This window comes from Carassius gibelio, chromosome B20, assembly GCF_023724105.1.
Source record: "Carassius gibelio isolate Cgi1373 ecotype wild population from Czech Republic chromosome B20, carGib1.2-hapl.c, whole genome shotgun sequence".
Classification (NCBI taxonomy): domain Eukaryota; kingdom Metazoa; phylum Chordata; class Actinopteri; order Cypriniformes; family Cyprinidae; genus Carassius; species Carassius gibelio.
Window position 1 is genome coordinate 16,566,647 of NC_068415.1, and position 19,660 is coordinate 16,586,306.

At 34.2% G+C, this 19,660-nt stretch overlaps 1 protein-coding gene across 3 annotated transcripts in view; it reads left to right on the forward strand.

Moving 5' to 3' along the window:
• The window catches only part of si:dkey-71h2.2 (low density lipoprotein receptor adapter protein 1-B), a 32,755-nt gene that overhangs the window by 2,299 nt on the left and 10,796 nt on the right, over window positions 1-19,660 (forward strand). For all 3 annotated transcript variants that reach the window (XM_052586957.1, XM_052586956.1, XM_052586958.1), the window contains exons 2-3: window positions 14,125-14,267; window positions 15,505-15,617. In XM_052586957.1, the coding sequence (XP_052442917.1) occupies window positions 14,125-14,267; window positions 15,505-15,617 (256 nt within the window). The remainder of the gene's footprint in view (window positions 1-14,124; window positions 14,268-15,504; window positions 15,618-19,660) is intronic.

The following is a 19,660-nucleotide window of genomic DNA, read 5'->3' on the forward strand; positions in this document are numbered from 1 at the left end:
AGTCACTATCAATTCTCGCTATGTCATTAAAATAACACTGACAGTTCCAAAGGTCACATTAGTTGCTGCAAGTGTTTGATGCATTTCTTGGTTTTTATACTGCATACAGTTGCAATTTCCAGTGCAATAACCCCTGGGTGGGAAATAACAGGTTTGAGCAGTAACTTCCCTTCTTATCTAAAGTAGACATAAGGAACATGAACTATCCCTTTAAGTGAAGCAGACATTCTGGCTTTGGATGAAACAGTTACAGGAAGTATGTCAGCAAATTGATCACATTGTGACCAGGCACAGTGTGAAGGACAGGGAAGTTACACTGATATCAGAGAACTGGTCTCCATGTGTCATTTTCAATAATAAGAAATGGATAAGGTGACCGTGCAGACTGACACACACGAGCAACGTGGATAGAACATTCTTTCACCCACTGACGCACAAATGCATACATTTGCTCATGTATACTACAGTTCAAAAGTCGCTTATGCACTTTATTTGTTCTATTTTAAAATGTAATTCATTCCTGTGATTGCAAAGCTGAATTTCCTGCATAATAACTCCAGTCTTCAGTGTCACATGATTTTTCAGAAATCAATCTTATATTCTGATTTGCTGCTTATGGAACATTTCTTATTTTGATAAAAAAATTTAAATAGTTGTGCTACTTAATGTGTTTGTGGAAACATTACTAATTTTTTTCTGGATTCCCTGATTAATAGAAAGTTTAAAAGAACAGCGTTTATTTGAATATAAATATTTTTCCTCCTGTCACGTTTGAATGATTTTTAATTCATAAAAGTATACATGTTGTTGCCCAATTTTTTAACAGTATAATGTATGCACATATGTATAGTGAAGAAAAATATTCTGTACAACATCGAATCAATGAATGAAGTGTACATCTGAGCTGATCTTAAGAATGTTCTCTGCGAAAAAGCAGAATTTTTATTCTTTATCATGTACCATTCTCATTATTTTTGATTTATGGTTTCTTGTGTCAGGTTCTTTTGCTAGATACTGAAGGAGTCTTGACTGTTTTGCTAAGATTACCTACATTTTATTATTCAGCCTATGCATGTTAAATCATTTATTATGCAAATTAGAAGCTAGTGCGATATAGCATGTTCTTTATATTAATTTTTAGCTGAAATTTATTTAGATATTTCACCCATATTGACTTTGTTTTGCTAAATGCTTAGAATAACTATGAATCTGCACCAAGTTCATGGTTCATTCATTTCTTCAGATAGCTGGGGTTCAAGAGTATCTATTATGTTCAAGGTTAGCTGATAAACAGTGGTTTCCTCTGTGAATTCTATGTTTCATGCTCTATAAAGAGGCTATTTTGTGTGCTTTCTGACTGCACTTGAGGTTTTCAGATGGGAGCTCTTGTAATAAAGAAGTCTTTCGTCATCAATAAGCACCAGCGTTCATACAAACTGGGTGAAAAACTCACACACACAACCATTTTTCTAAATCAAGTGTGTGCAATGCTGTGTGAAAAGACCCTATTAGGTTTTAAAAGGGTTCATTTCAGAGTGTGTCCAGCAATAAAGACTGAGACTATCTTTCCTCTCCCTTAATTAGGACTCAATTCTGACCTGGAAGGCACGAAGGAGAAAGAGAGAGAGAAATGGACACACTCCTTTATTACTTCTGGCCTCGGTGACTCCCAGACATTGTTATTGTGATCACCCTCAGACACTGTGACAGCCGTGTGCAACAGCCTGTCTGGCTTTAATCGTGTCTCAGCACAGACCACTCAGGTTCAACAATAATTATTTGAATTTTGTAAAAAAAAAAAAAAAAAAAAGAAGAAGAAGACATTAGCCCTTATGCCCTGGGTGACAAAATCAACCTAGCCTGTGAATCAGGACTGGAATAAACAAACAGATGTTCATACTGCATTTATTTAATTAACATAAATTTGCTGCTTGCTCAATTTACTTAATTAAAATGAAATAATGAAATCTGATTTAATCATGTGCAATCTATTTAAATAAACAGAAGTTTATTGAATGCATTTGAATACTTTTCATGTTGTTGATGTAGCATTGCACATAGAAATTAGAAATCAGGGAATTTTCTGTTACCAGTATGTAAAGATGGGTGATATGACTAAACTTATATATCAATATGAGTAATTTTATTTCACGATAACAATATATATAAAAATATATTTATTTTTGCTTTAAATAAGGTCTTTATTATATCAACATTTTTGATACCATATACATTTCATAATTCTTGTCACCAGCGTCAGTATCACAAAAAATGTATACTAACCTAAATTTACTGAATTCTTATTTATTTTATCAAGAGCAGTTAGAGATTTCCTCTTTGTTGCTGTTTGATTCACATGAATGACAGACAGTAGGAATATTAGACTGCTGTCACTTTAAGAGCTGCACGGATCCAATATACTGTTACACAAGTGTTTTCTTTCTCAGATATTTGTTTTCACTTATTACTAAATAATATTACCAAAACTAACTTATCCTAAATTACTATGTTTATGAGGTTACTTGAAAAGACGGGTATTTTGACACATACAAGTGTGTATTTAACAGTTTAAGGCCTGTAAAGTGTTAAAAATGAACACAATGCTCTTGTGCTTTATAAGAACTGCCTTCACGTGCGCGCTTCTCTGACAGTGCTCAGAAACAGTGCTCTTTCAGTGTGTGCACATATAGTGAAATAACTTCTTTTTTGCTGCTAACTGTGTTTCTGCTTAAAATCACTTGTTTTAACCACAATGCTTAATGTAACGTCACATGAACATGTAACTGCGATAGAGAGGCCCACTTAGAGAAACCATTCACTCGTATACCTAATCTTTAGACCAAGTCTTCAAAACTATAATCACATGACATGCTTTAAACTTAACAAAGCTCTAAACACAGTTCTGTACATTGCACACATCATTCAAAACTAACATTTCTTTTGTTTAATTTGGGAAACTGGCATTTTAATGCCACACATTTACTGATGACCTACACACAGCGATCATGTGTCAAAACATTTGTTCACTTGCAATTCTGTTGTATCTATATTGCACAAAGTGCTTTATAAATAAAGCTTGCCCGCGTGTTCAATATAGATATATAGATGGAAAATTCATCAGTTGTACATACAGTAAATACAGTATATACAGTATGTGCATATGCATGTATGTGCGAGAGCTATGACAGACTCCTGTTCTTCACTGCAATGCACTGCAAGGACACACAACAGTAGTGTTTTACATTTTTCACATCTTTGTGTAGTTTGGTTTATATGTCGCTAATTATTTTATGTTTGTGTGTAGCGTTACTATGCAAAAATAAAATGTTACAATTAATTAGACGATGGTTTATAGCTTCCTTGAGATCACTTAGCTTATACTATATCTTCAAACCATTTAATTTTCAAATAGTTATTGCATAAACAAAGCAATGGAAGGTCGATGGACACACTGTATCCCATTGTTTGGAAACGCAAAATATTATGAAGCTTTGCGAAGCACGTACCCATCACTAATGTGCACTATTGCTAATTACCAGTTAACCAACTTTAATTTCAGATTAAGTAAACCCATTTTCAATATTTGGAACCTCTTCCAAAGCCAGACAATTGTCTTAATGCTGTGGATGTGAATATCTGGATGTCAGTTTGAAATGCTATGAGCTTTGCTGTTTTGATGTGTTCTAAAGTGAATATCACATTTTGACTGTTTCTTTTTTTTTCTGGATCAAATATAAATGCATTCAGTTTGAACTGCCAGCTCTCACATCTGTCAGCAAAGGAGAATTTAGCTTCCCATGCCTTCTTTTTAAACCAAATGAACCAGTCTCTCTGTTTTCCCCCTTTTTTTGGATTTGTTTGTTATGTATCTCTCAAATCACTAACAAATAAGAGCAAAATCCCTTCAGACCTCAGAATAGGTCTCTCTCTCCCTCTCTGTATCTCAGTCCTTCTTTCTTTGTCATTATTTTTCCTTAGTGTCTGTGAACATAGAGACTCCCTGTGGTTTGTTCCCTGCAGGTTATGAATAAAAGAGGAGAAAAGGATTTTGGAGAGAGAAACAGATGCACAATGTGGCCACACTCAAGACACAACCTGCAAAAAACCAAACAAGGAATCAGGGCCATACTTTACAATAAAACTTTGCATTCATGTTACAGTTTACAATTAGATGTAATGTTATTGTGATCATGTTTTATTCTCAAAAACAAACAAAACAAAACAAAAACATTATTAGGGAAGTTAAGGTAATGTAGGTTGAGCTTATTTTACAGTGTATAATTAATAAATGCATGCATTTGCATATAATTCTCTGAGTTTCCCCTTAAACAACACACACTTTTGATCTAAATTCATATATGCAATTGAAAGTAGTTCTTTCTAGTCATTCTTAGAAGTTGCATAGGATTTTTCATTAAACTGAACCTGCTTTATCTCTGATAGACTGAGAGAGCGGTCAATGATAAAGTCCTCCCAAATATTGATTTTCTTTGTTCTCTTCATGTTCACCAAAACTAAACAGCATGATACACCTGCATTAGATTATACTGATCCATTGCCATACACAAGCATTGAGATTACTATAAAAATATTTCCCTTAGTCGAATCATAGATTGTGTTGACAACATTATATTCTTATTCCTAAATTCTATTTTGCAATTTATAATATCACTGTTTCTCTCAAGAAATATGCATTCCAACTGTATGTTAAATTAAATATGCATGTACACCTCTCCCATAGTTCTCCCAGCATACAGAGAAAGAGTAATGCACACACTGACTGCATGAGAATCAGCCGTCACATCCTCCCACAGAGCGATCCGTGACATCCAAACCTTGCTTCCTGTTTGACAACCTGGACATGCATCAGGGAGAAATTTGACACTCGTTCTGTCTCTCGTCCTGTTTCTCTTCCTGCCCTTCCCGCTCTTCTGACAGCTCTCTTTTTCTCTGTTGATTTTAGGTGCCTGTGATTTCCTATAAAATATTCCCTTGTTAAAAAGCAGTCTTTTATTCTATTTTAGTCCTTCCGTGCTGCCAGCATTAGCCCCAGTGAACCTTGTCACTGATAGTGTCTCTTCGTCTGTCTGTCACTCAGCTCCACTTGCTCTCGGTGTCTTTTATCTGTGCTGTTGGGCTCAGTGGGATTCAAACGGCTCGGCTCACTCAGACTGAACACCTGAAACTACAACTGATCAGACTGATGAGCTGTCTCAACCACTGTGTTTCAACTAACTTTTATGTTTGATTATACGTTTCATACGCATAAGTAGAATATTCTATTAATAACACTGATAAATCTTTTATATGACTGACATTTGGACTATGACTATTTTGGATTTTCTGTACAAAACAATTGTTTATTATAAAATGGATACTTCTGGTCCTTGATTCTGTTGGTTGAGCCATGTTCGAAGCTGTTGTGAATTACACTACAAACATACACCTTTGTTTACTTCTGTGTGTTGGAACCAAAACTTTTCCAAAAGTTTCTGAGGAACTACATAGTTTGGTGGAAGAATATTTTTTTTCTTATTATTTATACCATTACACTTTATTTGTTCTGTTTTATTCTGTGAAACCTTACTACGTATATGGAATAACTGTTTATAAAAGCAATAAGGACAGTGAAGCCGTGGTTTACAGTGAATTTACAACAGCTGAGGGGGTTAGCTGTTATAGTTATTTATATCACCTCCTAGCTGTTATAGATTCACTGTAAACCATGGCTTCATGGGGCTTATTGATTTATATTAATTTAGTGTTCAGAAATATGTGTTTAGTGTAAATTCTATTCTTTCCTTTTTCCTTTTTTTCCTCTTATTTCAGAGACCCCTATGATATAAAAATGTGATAACAGTAATGATAATAAATGCTGTGTTTTCCTTCACCGAAGAATCCTGAAAAATATCAAAGAAAATATTAAGCAGAAAAAACCCCACCAAACTAAATATATATATATATTCTACTGTTTGATGATAAAACACTGTAATAAAATAAAATAAAGCATTAAGCAAAAATAATGAAAAAGCAAAAAAGAAAACAAATAATGTTCAGTAGTGTAACACCTGTTAGAAAATCTAAGCATAATAATATTTTTGCATTTATTCGTGTTTTTTATTTGTGGTCTCTAAGACCACACTTTTGGCAGGATACTTGTAACAGTTCTCACAAATTGAAAAAAAAAAGCCATGAAGAAACAACTTTCAATATTAAGCATATCTTTTGAGCTATAATAGCAGTCACAGGGTCTCTCAGAATCCAAACCAAATCTGACAATAATCTGACAAGAAATCCACTATATAGGTCATAAATATTGACCACAAATATAGTGTTTAGATGTGACTGAACCTCCTTAGTCGATCAGAAAGAATAATGGATAGTGTTCATTTTAGCGTGCTGAGCTTGCTGCTGTACTGCATCTATCCTTTGGCAGTGTCTTCAGTGTTGACCCTTAACCTCTGTCATTACTGAGTGCATGCAGGGTGTTCAGAATGGCTGCTCAGAACCAACTAAAACCCACCAATCAGCAGCACGTGGAGAAGCTGCATTAGTGCCAAACTCCCATGGGACACCACTTACAACATACACACCAGCTGAGGCCCTGTGATACACAGACATCAGCGTATTAAGCCCATACAGTTGTGTTCTATTACTGGGCTCTTAGAGGATGAATTTCTGGTGAAGGTGTTTCTAAATATTCACTGGATAAATAGATTAAACTGTTATCTAATCCATTAGTTACATTAATCGAACACCAGCAAATGAAGGCATGATTGTACACAGAATATTTAGTGACCAGTTTGCAATTTAAAATGTTTCAAGCAATATTTCACTCAAAAATAAACATTTTCTGAAAATGTACTCAACCTCAGGCTTGTTTTTTCATAGGAACGGATTTGGAGAGTTTTTGAGTGAACTATTCCTTTAACTATGATTTACCTATCTTATATGCTTCAGTCAATTTATGGATTTCTACATGCATTTCCCGGATCATTTTTCTTATGTGAAACTATGTGCTCCCACTTAAAAACTCATATATTTTGTAAAAGACATGAGTTTCGCCTACCTGCTCTTATCTGGCAACACATCCCGCTGAAAAGCAGACCTTGATGAATGGTTTTAAACATAACCTTTGCACATATGTGACCTACAGCCAATAGTGTTGCCCGCTTCAGGACAAAACCATAAAAAGTGCTGAGGAAGCACCCATATCTCATAGAGTTTTGAATAAGCCTTAGAAACTTTTATTTAATTGATGTATTCTTTTAACTTGGACCTTCATTTTAACTCTATGTGCTTTTCCAATACTCAAAAAGTGAGCAATAAAAATCTCAGACATTGTTTTCATGCATTCAGATAATTTCAGAAACAAAGGTGTGTGTCTGGCTTCAGATACATTGTGACATACAAAACATGTTTACGTTTTCTTAAAACCAGATGCTAATGTGCATGCTGTTCAGTAAAAACACAACCTGAGAGAACGAAGTCTGAGCCGCTGTTGTGCTGCTGATAAGACTCAAAGCTTCTGTGATTTTCTGTGAAGAAACATTTTGCATTGCATTTGTATTACTTTGAGTTAAAAAAAAGCAAATAATCCACATTTTTATGTATGAGGATTTGAGGTGAAAATGTCTGTATGATAAATGTTTACACTTTGTTCTGAACATTTAGTCAAGCTTGAGAAGGAAGACTGGCTTATTTTGTAACAGTAAATTATAATTCTTGCAGATTATTAGTGATGTGCAAAGAAAACTAGGAACATAAATGTATGTGTCATTTCCAATCATGCTGTAATTTTGTATAATATCAATAATTTATGTGTAAAACAGCTATGAAATGACCTTTAGAAAACAAAAAAGTCTGCCATTTCATCACAAAACTGTTAAAAATGTAATTGTAAATATGTTCTATATTGATAAGGCAGCCCGTGTATTAGTTCCCATTGGTTGGCAAGTCGAGCAGAGAGTCATTAATTCATCCAGATTTGGAAGAAAATTCCCCTTCAGTCGCCTGGAGGCAGGAGATGTTGTCTTTCTTCTTTCAGTCATACTGTAAGACAGACCTTGCGTTCTGTTCATTAATTCCATTCGCACTGTCATGAATATGAGTGATAACACTCGTAACTACAGGCCCCTGAGACTGAGAACACTTTAGAGGAAAGGAAACTGTGAACAGAGATGAATGAGGGTTATTCTCACAGAATTCTTCCGTTTTAATAATTAGTTTAAATAATAAGATTCGGTTGCATTGAAAAATCACGCTGGCTCATTATTTTTATTTAAAAAACTGGAATTTATGTAACTTTTTAACTCTATTTCAGCTATATTTTTTTCATTCACTTCTGCATCACGAAAAGCAAAGAATTTTATTAACTAAAGCGCAAGTTTTTTATAATTTTGATATTCCGTTTTATTTATTTTTTCACATTTTCTGAATTCATGTTTGTATTGTTTTCATGTCTGCAGCATTATTATGCATCTAGACCATCTTTTAAAAATTAGTCACAGGACTGTACGATAATAAAAGATGTTAGATTTATCTGCTGTATTATCATTCAGAAATGATGTAATATTCATTTTAACACTTTTTTTTTTTTTTTTTTTTACATTTTTACATAATTTGATGACTATAATTCTTTCCCAGAGTTAAGTGTGTGCTATTCTGACTGCTGAGGTTTAATAACAACCCACACTGTAGGACTGTCTTATGCCCAGTGACTTTTGTTACTAGGCAACGGAGCTTGGTCTGACGCTAGCATGGTTGTCCTGAGCAGAGAAATTTGATGAATATACGGCATGATCAACACAGCTCACAGGATCTGAGAACACAAAATTAAATATTGACACCTACCTCTTATTCCTCTTCAGCAATGCACACGTAACTGAACAGTCTCCTTCACTCTTAGAAATGAAGGTTCTAAATAGAATCATCAATGTTTCATGGCTTGATACGACATGACAACCTTTGAGTACACCACCAAAAAATGAAAGAAACATTAAGAATATTTGCAATCACTCATATAGCCAACTGAAGTACCTTACAGCAAAAAATGAAGCTTCTTCAATGGTTTTTTGCAGCAGCTTCAGTTTTTAGTGTGTATTCCACGTATGGGCTGATGGAATCAGTTCTATTCCCAAACTCCTCTTCCCTCCCTCTCAGCCGTATCATGTCCTATATTCTGTCAAGGTAATGTCCTAGATTTTTCCCAGCACTCATTATTTTGATAGTTAATGGCAGAGCAGAGATCAGAGGCCTTTTTATTCAGCTGCTGTCAGCACAAAGTAAAACAGTTTATTTTTCTTTGATGGCTCGAACTATTCAAGTCTGAGGTGTTTTATATTCAACAATATCTACGTGATCCATAAAAATGCTAGTGCAGAATCATTCCTGGAATCTGGCATTTGATTTACAGTTGCTACGGGCAACTGTCCTGCCGGTGTGTCCATGTGTGAGCTCATGTTTTAATTATTCATCTTATCATGTAAATGCAGTTGTTATATTTACTGGGATTCAGCAGTAAATTCTGAGTGTAAATGAGACCATAATGTAGCCTATGTTGTATTGATATATCTGTGACTGGTTATTTAACTTGCTCTCCTTCAGTTGTCACAGTTTAGGGCATCCATTGGCTCGGTGAAAACACACTCTTTGGTCGTTAAGAAAAACAAAATAAATACCCTTAAAAGAAGGATAGGGATAGTTCACCCAAAAAAAGAAAATAAAGACAATTCTGTTAACATTTACTCACCTTCATGTTGTTCCAAACCTGAATTTGAGTTTCTTTCTTCTGCTGAACATATTGTAAGCAAAGCTATTTTGGTATCCAATCAACCATAGAAAAAAATACTATGGAAGTCAAAGAGAAGTTAATAAAAATAAATAAATAAATAAAAAGCATAAAATGACCTTAAAAGGTACATAACATAAACAGTTTCACCTAATCTCATGTTAATCTTGAGTACCTATAGAGTAGTAATGCATCCGTCATATCTCCAAAAAGTCTTTAGTTTTATCATATTTATAAAAGAAAAATACAGCTTTCCGAACTCGGTAAACTTTCCCTCACATCCAAAAACACACTTATTTGGAGACATTCTCAAACAAATCCTATGCAGCGCTGGCAACGATTTCCCAATGAAGTGTGTTGATGTGCGCGGTCTTGCTCTCCTCTGGTCAATGTGTGTGCGCGGGAGCTTTTCTGAGAGAAATGCTCACATAAGGAGTTCCACCATCGACTACGTTATTAGATCCACAATCGAAAAAAAAACAGCCAAAACCTGTACCATCCCGGAAGTTAGATTTTCAGCACAAAAATTCTCTGTCACTCGTCCAATTTTTATTTTTTTTACTTTGGCCATGTTTAGCATGAGAATCCATCTCTTTACACTGTGAACAACTCTGAATACACGAAACACCATTGTAGCCCCCCTTTAAAGAATGATGTGTATTGTGTGTATTGTGTATTGTGTATTGTGTGTGAATGCTGTGTTATAATGTAAGCACACAAACCTTCCCGCAAAAGTTTGAGAAGGTTCGTTTCTAAAAATAAAACCTAAAAATAACCTTTACAAAATGGTTAGTTGTAGTCCTCGATTCTGATTGGTCAGCAGCTGTGTTTCACGATACAGCATGCTATATGACCGCTTCACTCAAAAGTGCACAACTCCCTCAGCAACACAATCCTTACTGTAATGGAAGTGCTAAAACTGTTCCATGTATTAGGCTATGTATTTCAGCAAAACGGTTTCATATTCATTTAACAAAGTATGAGCTTGCATTATCTTGCATCATTCACCTTAAATTTTGAGACTAATGCCTTCCCCTGCCAAAGAGACTATTTCTGTGAGTACGTGTGTGGAAGCCATCAGTTTCGGAAGTGAGGCGGGAATATTTCTGTAATAATAAGTTTTCTGTTTCAGGCAGGATTCTGCATGTCCATATGTCCATCAATCTACACTGTAATGAGGCTTGCACACTGCACTATGCCGCAATTCGGAAAACACGTTGTCTTTACCTTATTGTTTACTTAAAGAAGGTTGTGTATACTTTTTTACTAAACTGATATATATATATATTTATCATTTTCTATATAAAAAACTTATATTCAACATATTGAAAATGTTTCTTTATAAATAAAACTTAATACCGCTAGAGAATGTTGTAAATATGTCTTTAATAGGTTAGCACACAAAAACCTCTCTGCAACATTTTGAGATTATTTGTTATAAAAATAAAGTCCTGAAAATAACCATTAGTGAGCCCAGCATGTAGATTTTCCCAGAAAGGTACCATACAGCGATAATAGTGGAATGTTCTGTGTTTGTTGGGAGATTCCAGATTTCAGCCCAACCCATTTAAATGCTTCTGACAAAATATTAATATGCTAAACAGCATGTTTCAGTAAAATTATTTTGATTTAAAACTTAAAAAGCATAAGGTTTGCATCACAGAGACATTAACGTGCGGCAAGATCAGTCTGGAGAAATGCCATGCATCCTTTGTGTAGTGTCACAGCACGTCTCAGCGTCTGTGGTAATCGCATTTTACGTTTGCACAAATCGGATCACTCTATCACACAGACACACATGCACCAACCCAGACGACAAATTATGCACTGTTAAAAATGCCACTCACACCAAACAAACACACATCATCCTGCCGTTGGCCAAACCTGTAAAAATCCAATTACTACCAGCACTTATGGCCTTTTTGCTTTATTTGTTTTACTTTATTGTCATAACCTTTGCAAAGTTTTCTGAACATAAACATGTCCTACTTCAATCTAATCTGAGCGAAGGCCTGGAGCACCAACACGAATCTGATCAATTATTTATTTAGCAGCCTGCTGAACGTATGGTACATCCCTCAAGTTCTAGTTGCAGCTTTATTGTGGCCCAAGTTTTGTGTGTGTCAGCGTTCCCTGTTTAAGATTTTAGCACGACAAATGTGCTGCAACAGCTCAAGGAGATTATACGGTACATGCCAGCAAGACACCCTTAGAGCCTTTTGGCTACTTCTGTTATGTTTCCATACCCCACGGCCCATCCTAAATGGGCTAATACATGTCATTTAGAGATGGCTGCAGTGCTGAGTGAGCATTGAGGGTTAGTTTACCTGCTTACTGAGTGCTGAGAAAGATTTTGTGTCTCTGCAGGTTAGTTGAGGAAGCCGTGATGGTGGTATTGTCTTCCTGTCCTCAAACAGCTGGTGCTGCTGGGAAGGCCAGATGGCTGCACGCAGAGCTGTCAGAGCAGGACACAGAACTGTCAGATTAGATGAGGTTCTGTCCTCCATAGCTGCCCTTTTAGGCAAAGGGACATAGAAGTAATCAATTACTGTACTGTATGTGTAGAAAAGTGGCACACAACGTAAGTGCACGTTCAAAATAGATGAACTTTGGCTCACTTGTTGTGATGAATATCGAGGGGCACTATTTGTTGTCTTCCTGCATTTCTGAAATTTGTATTAAGTATTATTATTATTGTCGTTGTTGTTACATATTATTGTTAATGTAAAATATTCTTTAAAGTAATTTTTTTTTAGTTATTGGAAGTCACAAGACGAATTCTGCATGCAGTATTGATCATTTTTCTTTGTTATTTTATTGTTATTACACATTATTATTCATGTAAAATATATATATATATATATATATATATATATATATATATATATATATATATATATATATATATATATATATATATATATATATATATATATATATATTATTATTTTGGTTTTGATTACACTACTGGAGGTCACAAGAAAAACTTTGGAGTTTATTGATGTTTGAAGAAGAAAAACTTTGTCTTACCTGTCATGATGAATTTGTTTTCTTATGTTTTTCCTTTCATATGTCATTTGGTATATAAAATAAAATAACTGTAATAATGTTTATTATTATTATAACTTTTATTATGATTATTAATGTAAAATATTTAGTTTTCTATTGAGCTGGATGTTTTTTAATGTTCTGTTTATGTTGCCATTTTTAAGGTTTTGTTATATGTAGTCTATAAAAATAACAACATTTTAATACAATGTATTAGTAGTAGTATTATTGTAAAATATATATGTTTTATTTTGTTTTCTGTTGAGCAACTGGAGATTTTTCAATGTTCCTTTAATATTGTCCTTTTTTAAGTGTTTTCAATATATAAAAAATAGAATATACATTAATAATTATAATATTAAAATTACTATAAAAAAATTATATATATATATATATATATATATATATATATATATATATATATATATATATATATATATATATATATATATATATATATATTCATTTGTTTTCTTTTCAGCTACTGGAGGTCACAAGAAGGGGTTTTTAAAGAGTTTACTGATGTATGAAATAGACAAACTTTGGCTTTACCTGTGAGGAAAAATATAAATTATCAAGAAGAGACTATTTTAAATGCTCTCTTCCTTCAGTTCTGATGCATTTTCTTCCATTAGAGATGTATTATCTAAAATAATAATAAAGGATCTTTGTCATTTTGAAAGCATAACAATCAATAATTCACACTGATAAAACAGTGAGTTAAGGTCCAGCACTCCAGTGCTTGCTTTATCTAGATTTTTTCCCTCAGAATTGCCCTAGCAGGACAGTAGAAGTCTCGTCAGGTTCATTCTGCATATCTTTTGATCCAGCTCTGCACTCCTACAGGGCTTTGTATTAGACCCAAATGGGACCGGAAAGCTATTTAAAGCTCACTGTGTGGCACAGTTTTTGAATTTTTCCTTACATGGGAATGAGCCTCACTTCTCCTGATGGAAAGGTGTGAAACCATGTCATCTGTTTTGAATGGAAGTATTTTTATATAAAACACTGGAGTTTTTGCTTCCAGTTTATCAGCGGTTTCTTTCGAGCATTTGATTTTTAAAGCCTTAAATATTTCGTTTGTAAACCAAATTCATTCTTCAGTGGAAAACAAAATAATATGCTTTACAGAATATTATAGACAGAGAGTCAGTCAGAGAGTAAGGGTGTCTCCTTATATGTGTATTTATAGTAATTCAGGTGAGTAAATAATAACAGGGTTTTCAAATCTTGATGAACTATTCTTTAAAATAACAAATAATGAAAATGTTTATTTTGTGTTTCAGAGCTTCCAGAGAACTGGACGGACACCAAGGAGACACTCTTGGAAGGGATGGTGTTTAATGTGAAGTATCTGGGCATGACTCTGGTTGGCCAGCCTAAAGGAGAAGACATGGCAGCGGCTGCTATCAGGAGGATTGTAGCCACGGTCAGTCATCACAGTAAAAATGGGTCAAAGGACTTGACAAATTGAGAATAGTAAGGAATGATCATGATCCAAATTGGCACAAAATCTTACTTGCATCATTTTGTGTCTTTGAACATTTTGACCATATAAGGGTATAAAATTATTTTGTCACTTAATAATAATAATAATAATAATAATATATTTTAATAAATAAAAATATAAATAAAATGTTTTCCCCCTTATTTAGATTTTTTTTTATACTGGAGGTCATGAAAAGAAAAAGTCTGTTTATGATTCTTATCAGTATCAAATTGATTAACAAAACACAGAAACCAAATTTTTGTATCAATAGTTTATTATAACACAAACAGAATTTCTATCTTAATTACACCTTGATATTTTCTATTCATTTTTTATTTTTTCCTTTTCAGGTGCGTGTACATTTGATATTGCATATATATATATATATATATATGTGTGTGTGTGTGTGTGTGTGTGTGTGTGTGTGTGTGTGTGTGTAACCCTAACCAGAAAAGCCTGTTGAATCAATATGACTCAACAAAAAACAAATGGCCTACTCTACGCATTTTTCTTTTTTACATTTTATTTTAGATTTATTATTATTATATTTTGTCCGAAACTTTAATAAACTGTTCTATTTTAATAATAAAAAAATAGATGTTTATTTTACTTTTATATTTCAGGCTCTACAGGCTTAATTAAACAACATAATTCCTTTTTTCTCAGATCTCTTCTGCTTTCTGGAGCTGCACAATCGAATCAGAACGTGACAGTTTTCTCTCCGACTGTCAGTCTGTGAATCACTGAGATGAGTTTCATTGTGTGGTTTAAATCAGTGTTTACTGTCTCCTGGGAATAGAGAAAGACACTCCAGATATGCTTTGCCTGATTTTCTTTGCCCTTGACGAGTCCCCTTTCTCTCCTCTTCTATGTTTCAACCATAATATCCTCTCGTCCTCATCCATATTGGCCTCTTTTCTTCCTGCCATTGCTGTACCAGTGTTCACAGGCCAGGATCATAGTAACAAGGCATAAAGATGAATTTTATATATGAAGCATCATCTCTTTCAGCTCTTGTACCTGTGGATTTGGAGTTAATAGCCCACACAGATATTGCTGACCTTTAGAGGTTATTGTTTATGGTCAGTGAGTTACGAGTGACATTTTAAAGCTGACAGTGACAAGGATATTTGTTCAGAATTCAGACCAATTGTTTTTGCTTGTCATCCACATGCAGGCTCGGGCCAGTGCAAAGAAGTTTCGGAAAGTGACCCTCACTGTCTCCCCCAAAGGAATCATCATCTCAGACACAGAGACCAATGACCTCATCGAGGATGTTTCCATTTACAGGTAATAAACCACACCGAAAACACAAATGCTTTTTTTTTTTTTTCATCATTTGAAAATCACAGTGTTGTGCTAATGGAAAGACCTCTTAAAAAATTCACTCTTCAAAAAAAAAAAATAAATAAATAAATTATTTAATCAAAATAATAAATTAACCTACTTAATATACTATGTCCTAAAAGTATGTAATCTTTTTAGAATAAATGAATATTTACAGAATAGTTGGCAAGCTTTGGACACTACTTCATCATCATAACTCTGTTGCTTAGTAATGTGCATCCTGTGAACATTTAAACTGCCCAATAATATGTCAATCATCTTTATGCATTTAGTACATTTTAACACATTTATCCAAAGCGACAGTGCATTCAGGATATACATTTTTTTTTACCAATATGTGTATTCCCTGGGAATTTAACCCACAACCTCTTGTGGTCAATATTAGCTGTTAGTTGTGTGCACGGATTTCCACTTTGAATTTCTACCGAAATCATTATCTGGGAATCTCTGGCATACTCATTTCAAAATACTATGATTTGGGACATACAAAGTTTAATTTTGAATACTATTTAAAATGAATATAATGCGAATTGGGACATGGCATAAGTTTCCTAAATGCGTCTATCTTCATGTGAATCATTCGTAATCCTGCATCATCTCCAGAAGAGTGTAAGGTTTTTTAATGAATCTTTGCATATCACCTTTTCTAATAATGTGCTAGCAAATTTCATGATGAATGCGGCTAAAGTTTACCGTCTTTCAGAGAGAGGCTTGGGAGAGAGGGGCGGGGTCGGCAGAGCTCATTTGCATTTAATGTAGCATGCAAGGAAACAGCTAGCTACTGTATGAACAGAGCGGTTTTTGACAGGATAAAGCAGTGTCATTTTACACTACCATTAAGAAATTTTAAGCAAACTATGTTACAGACTTTTCATTAAGACCCAAAGAATCATAACAACTCATCATAACAAGGACCGATGACCTCTTTAACATGCTGATTTGCACAAGAAACATTTCTTACCTTTAACAATGTTGAAACCGTGACTTCTGATGAACAGAAAGTTAGAACAGAAGAAGAACAGCATTTATTTGAAATGATTTTAATAGTGTTAAACTGTCTCTTTTTATAAATTGAATGCATCCTTTATAAATAAAAGTATTAATTTCTTTAAAAAGAAAATCACTTGCTGACCCCAGACTTCAACCTGATCTAACTTTTAAAAATGATTTATTGTATAATGTCTGTGTACATTTTACAAAGTATTATATAAATATGATTTATTTTTTTGTTTTATATTTTATTGATGACATATGAAAGAATATTTTGTTCTTTAACAAACCCAGGTGATTTAAACCACACGGAGAACCTGATAAAACTGTTATTTTTGTTTTGTATGTTCTCAGAATTTTAAAAAGCCATTAAGTCAATTATTGGAATAAGCCTCCCTTCTTCATTCTCTCCAAATCAATTATTTAGAGATTTTTAGTCAGTCAAGGTCCGTAGAACAACATGAAGTCAGCAGCGAGATCACTAACCAGTGAATCAGTAACATTTGAATATCTCAAACAAATGTTGATGCAAGAGATGATGTGCTTATTTCATATTCATGAATTTTGTTTGTATTATACCCGTCTGTTGGAGGGAGGTGTATTATTCAGTGGGCATGAGAGAGATCCCCCTTATCAGCTACAGCAGATACACAGTCACGGGAATCACCCATTCCACATCCTTCCTACTCTCTCATTATTATTTCCTCTGTCCTTTCTTTCATTCTCATTTTCTTTAAATAACACACCACACATTCCCTCCCTGCCCCTTTTACATCATTGTTTTCTAGTCAATTGAATTATTGAATTATTTAAAATAGTGTGTGTGTGTGTGTGTGTGTGCGTGTGTGTGTGCGTGTGTATATATAAATCCAAATCCAAATTCAAATGAGTAAGAAATATATCTTCTAAGATACTGTATATTCTCTTCGTATTAATATAGATTTGTTTGTTTAATGGATTTTTTATTCATTATTATTTCAGTATTTTTCAGTGGTAATAAAGACAAATATGCCAATTCATTTTTTCTTTCATGATTTTGTAATGTATGCCAGAAGAGCATCAGGTCTGCAACAAAACACTCCGTCCTTGCTCCTGGATCTCCTCCATCCTTGGGACCGTCCTGCCTGCACCCTTCAGAGATGCTCTGTGGGGTTCTGGCAGTTTTAGTGTGATGACATATGGATTCCTGTGTAAGACAGATAAATGCTGAGAGCTCACGTAGCAGGACAAACTGCCCTCCACAGCACTGAGCTTCTGCTTGTTTTTGGCCCGATTCAGGTAAAGCACACCTCAGGATAAAAGAAAACACCCTGGAGCGAAGCGTCTTATATGGCAGAATGTAATCAGTGAAGACTTTGATCATACAGCCTCAGTTTGACTTTCAAAGGAGGCTGGAGAATAAACACAAGTACCAGGGGACCATGAAATCAGAGTTCAGTCAGAATGCTATAATAAATGCAATTTCAACCCAGACCCCTAGGGGGTTTTGGACAGCCATTTGGAGGGTGAAGAACAGAATCATGGGTATTTTGTGCCTTTTCACTGACTCCAAGGAAAACGAGAGCATTCTGAATGAAGTGTTGGGGGGGTGAAAAGAAGGAAACACATTAGCGCTAATGATATGAATACTTTTCCTCATCTTTATTCACTCCTTTGACTCCCATCCCCCTCTCCGCAGCCTCATATACAAATAATGAAAAAAAAAGGAAAAAAACCAACAGCCGTTCTATTTTTAGTGAAAAATATGAGATGATGTTGTTTGTCTAGGCTCAGTAGGAGATGCCAGCTTTATTACAGCAGAAGTTGTAAAGGTTTGAAGGGCATTCTGGATCTTTTTTGCTGCTTGTGTTTCAGTTCTGTCAATGCTCACTGCAATTTAGGATTTTTATGTGGCTTTTTAATCCAAATACACACATCAGTTTCACTACTGCCAGCTTATCTTAAAAAGAAAACATCTAGATTTGTGTGCAAGACATCATTTTCCTAAGCCATAAATCTTGCAGTGATTTGTGTAATGAGATTCACTATGGTCCCGCATTAACTGAATGGGGGTTCATGAAAAGATTAAACCCCCACTTTGGCTTTTTTTCCATTCTGGGAATGTTATATTCCACTGTTATGTGTTCGTAGAGAGAGGGGAGCCAGTAGGGCATCGCTGAGGGAGATGTGACCCTGCCAATGCAAACACTGCCAAAGCTAAAATAAGCAAGGGCTTTTTTTCTTCCCTGTATTCACAGACTGTTTTCATACATTTTATATTTAATTAAATGTATTATTTAATGTATAGAAATATAATATTAAATTAAACTTTATTTTTAAATAAATGAATACATACAGTATAATTTTTTTACATATATGAAATATTAATTTAATTGAAAATTAAACAAATATATATATGTATATATATATATATTTAAATATATATATATATATATATATATATATATATATATATATAGTAATAATTCCTTTGCATTTTTTTGTTTAGAATTTGGAAAATCTGTAAGTTCTTACAGTCACAGCCACTAGGTCATGTTTGTTAACCTTGTTACTTACGTAAAAGCCTCCATTCTTTCTCTCTGTACATTGTATGTGACCTGAGACGTTTTTTACATAACATTTGTTAAAATTTAACAAGCGTTTGTCGCCTCCTTGCCTAATCTCCAAAAGCAGGCCTCACTAACTTCTTTTGATGTGCATTGATACTTTACTGTGTCTCGGCATTTCACTTTGCTTGGATTCAGTTTCTTTGTTTTTAAATGATCCACTTTATGTTTTGTCATTCATATACAGTATGAAGCAAATGTCTGAAAAATAGTTCAAAGAATAAATATCTTACATTCAAAATATGGTATTGTTAGTTATTTTACTGCAATGAAAATTGTTGCATCTCTAACTTACACGAGCAACACGTAGTAGTGGCATTTTGTTCCTGAATAATTTGGTGATTTTTAACGAATCGGTTGTGTGAATGATTCAATGACTCACTCATAAAC